The sequence below is a fragment of the Lathyrus oleraceus genome, chromosome 5 (assembly GCF_024323335.1).
Source record: "Lathyrus oleraceus cultivar Zhongwan6 chromosome 5, CAAS_Psat_ZW6_1.0, whole genome shotgun sequence".
Classification (NCBI taxonomy): Eukaryota; Viridiplantae; Streptophyta; class Magnoliopsida; order Fabales; family Fabaceae; genus Lathyrus; species Lathyrus oleraceus.
Window position 1 is genome coordinate 650,815,476 of NC_066583.1, and position 9,699 is coordinate 650,825,174.

Here is a 9,699-nt window from a genome sequence, read left to right on the forward strand (position 1 = left end):
CCTATTTTAGGTTGGCATCGATGGAGTGCAAAAGATGGAGTGCAGAGTTAATGTCAAGTCAATTATTTAGTGAATGTTGTATGAAAGTGATGAAAGAGGAAACTATAAAAGGTAGCACACATGCGGTTACAATCTTTGACCGTCATAGGTAAAACTTCAGTGTATAGGAAATAATGAATCACAATGAGGGGAGACCAAATTTATCATTTGTTGTTAGACTAAACAGAAGTTAGTGTTACTGCGTTCCAGGCCTTCCGTATACCTTGCTCCCATGTCATTGCAGCATGCACACATACTCGTCAGGACGTTTACAGCCCATCTATATGATGTTTACAAGGCCATTACCATCATGAATATCTATAAAGAAAGCTTCTTAGTGCTAGCAATGGAGGAATATTGACCTCCATATAAAGGGGACATAGTTTGACACAATGATGAGATGCAAATACATAAAAAAAGGATAGTCAAATAACACACGTATTAGAATAAAAATGGATACGGCTAATAATATGATAAGATTATGTAGTATATGTCGTCAACATGGACACAATAAGAAAAAATATCCCAACCTCGGAACAACCTTTGCATCATAATTTAATACCTCCTTTCAATTTTTGTAACCTTTGATTTTAATATATTAATAACTTTTTGTGACAACAATGTTAACAACAAACATCACCCCTAACTTAAACACACTTAAAAACGAACATATCTGAATAAACAACACAAAAAACAGATATCAAAACAGATAAAAATACTTAACCATAACATTTAAAAATAACATTTCTAACTGATTACAACAATCAAACTTATATCATTTGGTACAAACATCATTTCTCTCGCATCCTTATCATTTTTAACTCGCACCCACCCACGTACGACATCGTGTCTCTCAATACTTCTAAGTTTTTTATCTTCTTGTATGTTTCAGTCTAACCAACGAACCAACTCCCCTTGTAGTTGCTCGAAACGACAAATGTTCTAGAAGAGCATCTCCATCGGAGACTTGTCTTTTGAATAAATCATTTTCCCATAGCGGCGACGAAGACGAACCATGCTTGCAATATAATGAAAAGAGATGTGGAAAAATGAATCACACAACACCTCTGTTTATACAAAAAAAAATTACACAATACACACAGAAACCAGACCAATTGGCGTCTCCTCTTTAAATTTAAGGGTAGACGCCAATTCAACTGACACCTATGTGTTGCCGCTTTTTTTTTTTTAAATTGGATAGTTTGGAAATCAATCTGAAACGTGGGTTATTTTGAATTTTTTTTTTAGAAAACTGAATTATTTAAGTAAATTTTTTGAATAGAATATGATGGAATTTATTTGATCCAGTCTTTCAATTTTTTTTCATTCAATTTACGACATGAAAAAAAGTTATTTCTATTTAGTTCTGTCAAATTATAAAAAAATAGATTTACAATGAAATAGGATCTTTATTACATATCGCTCCCCTTGACTCTACTCCATCATGTTTAATTTTGCTGCTCCCCCTTCACTCTATTCCATCATGTTTAATTTTGCTGCTATGTTTTCTCTAATTCATCGATCCAGAGATAGCATAAATAAACTTTATTTGTTTAGTGTTGTTATCTTTTATATTTGTTTTAAGGATTTTAAATTGCAAATGTGGCTTTAATAAATGAATTACAATTATGTTTTTTTAATGAGGTTAATAGGTATTGTAATTTCTTTATATTTTTACAATCCTTATAAATATTTATATAGCATGATTTAGTTGGATGCATACACACACTATTAGTGCATAAATAGTAATCCCTTTTTAGTTTTTTAAATATGGAGTTGGTGTACTTGAATAATCTAAGTTGTATTAGAATGAAAGTTTGTAAGAAATAAGAACTGATAAAACCTTTGATAGAGATGGACCTCAATAAACAAGAAATTGGATAGAAGTAGTTGATAAGTATTTTAAGTTTTGATTAATAAACATGGAATGTTTGCAAAAGTAGTTAACTTTTAAGTTTAAAAATGTAATTAATTTTCTAAATATACTAAAACTAATTAACTAATTAACTAATTTTAGAGAACAGTTAAAGTAGGTTGCGTCCAAGCAATTTGAAAGAAAACTCCTCCACCTTTCACTCCCATTTTCTCACATTGCGTCCAAGTAAACTTCCTTAATATTTGGTTGAATAAATCAGACCCTGTCTACTTAGAATTGCTTGAGTAATGGATCACAATCCACAACCATATTATATATAACTCATAACTTGTTATCTCATCCCTCACTCTCATTCTCATTCTCATTCTCATTCTCATTCTCATTCTCATTCTCATTCTCACAATGTCTTCATCATCCACAATGTTCCTCTTATACTCACTAGTAATTATGTTGTTACCTTCATCTATAGCAGGTTTTGACATAACAAATCTTATGTCCCAATACCCTGCATATCGCAGTTACAGAAACTACATTACTCGGAAGTTACAGTACACTGCTCTGCCTCCTATTCCTGCTATATTACCTATTCCAGTTCCGGTTCCCGTGCTTTCTCCGGTGCCAGTCGAATCACCCCTTCCAGTGCCTGTAGTTTCACCGGTACCGGTACCGGTACCAGTACCAGTACCAACTCCTTTTCCAGTACCGGTGGAATCCCCGGTGCCTGTAGTTTCACCAGTACCTGCAACAGCTCCAACAACTCCAACAACTATAACAACTCCATCTCCAGCACCGGTAACCGGACCAGCCGGTGTTCCGGGGCCGGCATTATCTCCTATGAGTCCAGATGGTGCTCCTGCTGCTAATAACGGAGAAGGTCCCAAATCTGGGGCGATGAAGTCTGATGTGAACAATGCTTTACCTCTTTTCCTTACATTCACCACAATCTATGTGTTGATGTCTAGGTCCATGTATCTTCATGATTAATTCATGTCACCATATATAACACAACATCACAGTCACACCGTAACAGGTATAGGACTATACCCACAAAAATTCATTTACAAATACAATATAATATTCATTGTCATTTGTTATACTTGTTTGGGAAAATGCAATCACTTGCATCCTCCCCAAGTTCATACAAGTTCTGAGTGTTTAAATGCTTCCTTATGGTTAAAGCATGGAGCAGTAGAGTCAGGAAGCAAAAAGATCAATAATTTGTAATCATTTTCTCCATACACTTCTGATATAAAATGAGTTTTTCCTTGAGAAATTATGATTATGCATTAGTTATCATGAAATTATTGTTATGTTTGAATTGTTTAAAATCATATTGTGAAAGTGCAATGACTTATATATATATTTACATACTATCGGTGTATCTCATTAAACAAATTCAGTTGATAGTTGTGGAGAGACATCAGATACTAGTAGTGTAATACAGATTGAGTTGTAAGAGAGAAAGCTGATATGTTTTGTCTTATTAACTAGTGTACTATATATAGTTGTAGAGTAGTAATAAACAAAAACTAGGCCCCAGCAATGGTGGCAATGAAAGGATTGAGGTAACAAACTGCTGTACATGAGCAGCAGTTATGTTTATTTATTATGTGTTTGGTACTTTATGAAGTGTGATTGGAAGATTGTGATGAATTGGACCATACAAAAACTCTCCAGAAAGGACGCTTGTTGTGCAAAACTTGAGTTTCTGTTTTCTGTAACATTTCCCACATGACTTGTACATCCTCATATTCACAAGTCTGTACATCATCTCTGAGCTTCACCAATCCCGCTCCTGTTGCATGACAGAAACAAAAACATGTTAGGACCCCTGAAGAAGCATCCATTATTAATATGAGTGTCGTAAAAGTTTAGAGGGTGAAAATAGGATAGGACAGTTTTTGAAAGCATTAATTCCGTGTCTAGGGGTCATTTATAGACTTTAACGTTGGTGTCAGGGCACGATGAAATTTGCACTGAAAAAGATGTGGATCCTACTTTCTTTTTCGTTGCCACAATCACAGGGCACTGACCAAAAGAGATAGGTTAGTTAGCACGCACCACTTGTGTACTAGTATGTATGTATGTATCTAAACACAATGATTATGATGGGTAAAAATAATTGAAAAAATAAAGAAATTGATATGGTTGGTGGAATAAGTAAATATATTTAGAGAGATTAAGCTAATTTAATCCAATCTAAAAAGATGGCGGTTGCGATATGCATGTATAGTAGGAGATGAGAGGATTGTTACCGTTTTTGCGGTGTTTGATGCGAGTGGAGAGAGCAAGGCAGAGACGCTTGACAGGGAAGATCATGGTTTGCCAGATATGCATGAGATTGTTGTTTTTGACAGCGGCTAGTAGAAGAGTCTTGTTCTTGTTTTTGTTTCTGTTTCTTTTTCTCCGATGTGAAACCAGAAATAATCTCTTTAACCCGGCCAGTGCGCCACTGATCTGATAGGATCAGTTTTGTATATTCTCTTGTTTTGTTTTCTTCTGGTGTTGGTGTTGGTGTGTAAGAAAGATGAAAGGACACGGATTCATATAGTGAGTGAGTCTTTGTGTTTGTTTATGAATGAATGAATGAATGAGGTCTATTAACTAGTCTAAGCTATTTCCCTTCTTTTCTTTCCTTTCCCACTTTTTCCACATTTATGTATTAAGTTACTAACATAACACAAACTCAGATCACCGACACGTGATCTCTAACTTTTTTATTATTATTTTTATTTGTTCTCTATAAATATATATATTAATCCAACTTGTCATCCATGTATAATTCCCACCTCACCTTACACTTGTCACTCTTTAACGTTTTCTCTCACAATCTTACAAATACTTCTATAGATTTTGTACATTATTTTAATCAATTAATTGTAATTATTTTATGCACTTAAGTTAAATAAATAAAAATTATATTGTTTTTGTTTTTTAAATTCTTAATTTATAAATATCAACAACTTGTTTACATTAATATGTAAATAAAAAATAAATATCATTGTTAGAATGAATTTTGGACGAATAGGTTACACCCACTTAACGCAAATAACTAATATCAATTGAGTTATTTCACCCATTCATAAATATTGTATTGTTGAATACTCATATTTATTCTTTTAGTTTAGTGTTTCATAATATGTCAAGACCGTAATTAAAAAATGAGTCATTCAAAATTTAGAAAGCAGAATAAACCAAGGTCAAAACCCATGTGAACACGAGTTGTGACTGTACCCGTAAAAAGGAACTTATTATTACACATTTTGACTAGTGAAATTGTAAGAAGAACCCCATAACTATAAGATGATTTGACTACCTTCGTCTTCCTTTCTTGAGGTTCCCGTTCAACCACTGAGAGCATCTGTCCCTACCCAAGGTGTGGAGATCTTTGAGGTTCCATCGACCAACCAGGAAATCAATGATCTCCTAATTGATCTCCATGTGGTTCAGTAGTACTAAGGTATTATTTGTTATTTATGTGAGGTTCAGATTCGACATTGATACTAATTGACCCAGAAATCAAAAGAACATCGCACGTAACTCATAGAGCAAAATGAGAAGCAATACAAGTCACAGAAGAACTGAAAGAAGAAAAATAAGATATGGTATTTCCACCACAACAAACTTTGCGGGACTATTGTAGGAGAACTGACACTAGACATATATCCTTAAGATTTCAACCGACTAATCATGTAACTTTTGACATTAAGAATTTTTTAATTTTAGGTTTGAAGGAGAACTCGTTCAACAGGAAAGAAATAAGAGATCCTTGGGAGCATCTCGCTAAATTCTACGAAGACAAACTCAATGTGCAATCCAAGTGGTGATATCACTAACGATTGGGTAAAATTACATCTGTTTGGTTTTTCTTTGATAGGTTGCGTCAAGGATTGGCTACAATGCATCCCAAATGTTACTATTCATACTTAGAAATAACTGGAAGACAAGTTTCTAGAGAGGTGTTATCAAATGCTCGGTTTGTGGAGAGAAAAACAACAATTTCCAATTTTGATCAAGAAGAGTCTGAGTCACTATTTGATGCATGAAAAAGATTCAAGTTGCTACTCCATATGTGTTCTAATCATAATATGAATTATATGGAACAATGACACATTTTATCGGTGGACTAAAAATACAAACAAGAATGTTTCTCGACGCCTCAGCTGGAGGTGCGTTAAGAGAAAAGACATATGAGAAGTTGAAAGCACTGATAGAGAATGTGTGTCAGAGTGAGTATTACTCAAGTGAATGCGCGGTGAAATAAAAAGGCATTCATGCAGTTGATTCAAACACAACCTTATTAGCTCAGATGAGGGTAAATGTCTAAACAGTTACTTGCATCCCAACTAGCTTAAGAAAATGTTAGTCAAGTTCAAACAGTCTGGTGTGATTTTTGCAGACAGGGACATGCAAATGGTAAATGTATTGTAGAGGTTGAGAGTGATGAAGTTCAATATGCCACTTTCCAAAAGTATAATCCATATCCTAACACCTCCAACCCTAGTTGGAAAGGTCACCTGAACTTCAAGTGGAGCAACTACAAAACTTTGAATGCTAATCAAAGACTTTGGACTTTGACTTAGGATTTAGGCCCTTTGCTTGACTTGGAGTGACATTGGATCCTGAGAACTTGTGGATACTTTGACTTGCCTATGTTCTTGTTGAACCTTTGAGCTTTGTGTGTTGTTTCATCTATTTTATGACTCTTTCCTCTTGCATCCATATGCTTAGGCTTATCACACTCTTGCACACACGCGACTTTCTCTTGGGCTACCTAACAATGGGACATAAGACAATACATTTTGCACCCACATGGATTTCTCTTGGGCTACCTAACAATGAGACCCTAGGTTAGTTTTGTATGACCATGCATCTTTTTTTGTTCATCAATCCTTCCTTTGATTTGACTTGATCTAATTCACATTTGATCTACTAAATCCTTTCATATGTTACATTTCCCCTTTGTCTTTGTCAAGTGACCATAAGTCCCTTAGTCACTTGATGGGACTTGCCTCTAACACCTTAGAGCTTCATTCTTCCAATAAGTTCAAGACCCTCATTGGACTACAACTTTCCTCAGCAGTCAATCATTTGACTGATACCCACAAGCACCTTTGGGAAACCTGTTTCAACAACTTGTCGGTCATTAACTAGGCTTGCATGTCATGAGCCTTAAGCAGTAGAAAATGATAAGGGGGGATCTTCCATACCCTTGTCTAGAGTACCTCTATGCATAAGATGTAGACCCTAGCTGCTCAGAGTATTTGTTTCTATTCATAGACTTTAGTGCAATTCTAGCCTCTGTGGCTCCTCTTTTCAGATCCTTTTGGTTTAAACACCATTGCAATTTCCTTATCTCTTGGGATACACCTTCATGGTCATTCCCTTTTTCTTGGTTTTGACCCCACTTTATTTTTGAGATACATCTTATGGTCATTCTTATTTTCTTGGTTATGACACCACAATTTTAAGATACACCTCATGGTCATTCTCACTTTCTTGGTTTTGACACCACTATCCTCACCATGTCAATCCCAGTGCTTTAGTAAGACCCTTGCCATGTGAGCCTCAGGTTTTAAAAAGTTCCTGCTTTTATTTCTTACCATGTTAGACCTAGTACTTTGGTAAGAACCTTGTCATGTGAGTCTCAGGCTTTGACAAGTTCCTACTTTCTTCATTACCATATCAGTCCATGTGCCTTGGTAAGATCCCTTTCATGTCAGACCTAGTGCTTTGACAGATTCCTATTTTCCTCATTACCATATCAGTCTTAATGCCTTGGTAATACCCTTTTCATGTAAGTCTCGGGCTTTGACATGTTCCTGATTTCTTCATTACCATATCAGTCATTGTGCCTCGGTAAGACCCATATCATGTCAGACTCAATGCTTTGACAGGTTCATATTTTCCTCATTACCATATTAGTCCTGGTGCTTTGTTAAGACCCTTGTCATGTGAGTCTCAAGCTTTGACAAGTTCCTGCTTTTCTTTCTTACCATGTTAGACCCGATGCTTTGGTAAGACTCTTATCATGTGAGTCTCGGACTTTGACAAGTTCCTGATTTCTATTGGTTTAAACACCATTTCAATTTCCTTTCCTTTTCAGGGACACACCTTTATGTTTAACCCCCTTCCTTTTCTTTTGGTTTAAACATCATCCCTAATCATATCTTTTTTCATTCTTTGCCCTCCGAACTACGAAAATCTGACTTCTTTATTGCACTATGAGGATACGTAGGCACGAGGATGTGAATCCTTGACGAGCACCTTTCTCCATCCTTCTTTCCTCTTCCCCCTTTTTCCAGTCTTTGTTCTCCGAACTACGAGGCTCTGACTTTCTCGTTACACCATGAGAATACGTAGGCATGAGGGCCACAATCCTCCTCGAGCATCCTTTTTCTAACCTTTTTCTATTTTGTAGGTACATGAAGATTATAATACCCATCCAAGCAAGAACATTCAAAATGGTTCGCATGGAGTACCATGGATGTGATGGGGTCTAATACCTTCCCCTTGTATAACTGATTCCCTTACCTGTTTCTCTGTTTCTTCTCCCTTGGGTTTTATTCATATTTCCCTTCCCTATCTTTTGGGATAAATAAAGTTTGGTAGAGACTCTGTTATACCTTCGAGCATGCGATGTGTTCGATGGGCATATTTCATATAGCTTCACCTACACATTGCATAATTTTGTCTTGTTAAATAGTAGTTCCTGTGGATTGAGTCTTATTTATTATTGAGACATTATCGACACACTTGTCGAGAAGTCAACATGTTTTAGGTGGCGTTACCGGAGTCTGTTAATATTTCAACAAGGCAACGCTTGTGCAACGATTTGCTTTTAGTTTTTGATTTTTATTTTATTTTCTTGTTAATCATAGTGCTACTAAGGTATTTCTTTTTTGTGTATGCACAACTCAGGATCGGCGTTGACACTATTTGATCCAAAAATTGAAACACACATGCTCTCAGGAAAGTAATTAAAGAAGAAAATATAGCTCATGTTATTTTATTAGAAGATAACCCACTGATTTCTTCGGACACTGAAGATGAAATCACCATGGCAGTCGTACCACCACAAACTATGGGGGATTAATGCAAAAGAACCGATGAAGGAGAGGTTTCAAAAGGGTTTTTACCGGCAGACCCCGATAACTTTGATATTAAGAATTTTGTGCTTTCAGGTTTAAGAGACAATTCGTTCAACAGGAGCATGATTGGAGACCCGTGGGAGCATCTTGGACGCTTCTACGAAACAACTTCGATGTACAAACCAAGTGAGGCCACTGAAGACCAATTCAAGCTGATGTTGTTTGGGTTCTCACTAATTCGAAGGGAAAAAGATTAATTACTCTGCCTTCCAAATGAAACAATTCGAACATGGAAAGAGTTGGAGGATAAATTATTAGAGAGATTCTTCACCACTATGCAGTTTGCTGAGCGTAGAGCAAAAATTGTAAAATTTGAGCAACAGAAAACGGAAACGATGTATGACTCATGGGAAAGGTTTAAACTTTTATTATGTAGGTGCCTAAATCATATATGCACAACATCGAGCAAATGTATAATTTTATCAAAGGTCTTAAGAGTCAAACACGTATGTTGCTAGATGCTTCTGCGGAAGGTGTAACACCCCTTTTTCTACCCCAAAATACTTAACATATAATCAGAGTAAATAAGCACGCATATAAACGAAAGGGCGTCACAACGACGTTTTCAAAAACTAAAAGCTTTCAAAAACCAACGTCATTCATCATCAATATACAATACACCTGGTCATTTAA

General features: G+C 35.8%; 1 protein-coding gene across 1 annotated transcript; it reads left to right on the forward strand.

The window, feature by feature from the left end:
• Positions 1-2,202: 2,202 nt before the first annotated feature.
• On the forward strand, positions 2,203-4,291 carry LOC127087659 (uncharacterized). Its single transcript, XM_051028586.1, has one exon. The coding sequence runs from the start codon at positions 2,318-2,320 to the stop codon at positions 2,897-2,899; it is 582 nt and encodes a 193-aa protein (XP_050884543.1). The 5' UTR covers positions 2,203-2,317; the 3' UTR covers positions 2,900-4,291.
• Positions 4,292-9,699: the final 5,408 nt, after the last annotated feature.

Bases quoted from the DNA above. Each gene is read 5' to 3' on its own strand.
- LOC127087659 (XM_051028586.1), top strand. From the start codon at position 2,318: ATGTCTTCATCATCCACAATGTTCCTCTTATACTCACTAGTAATTATG.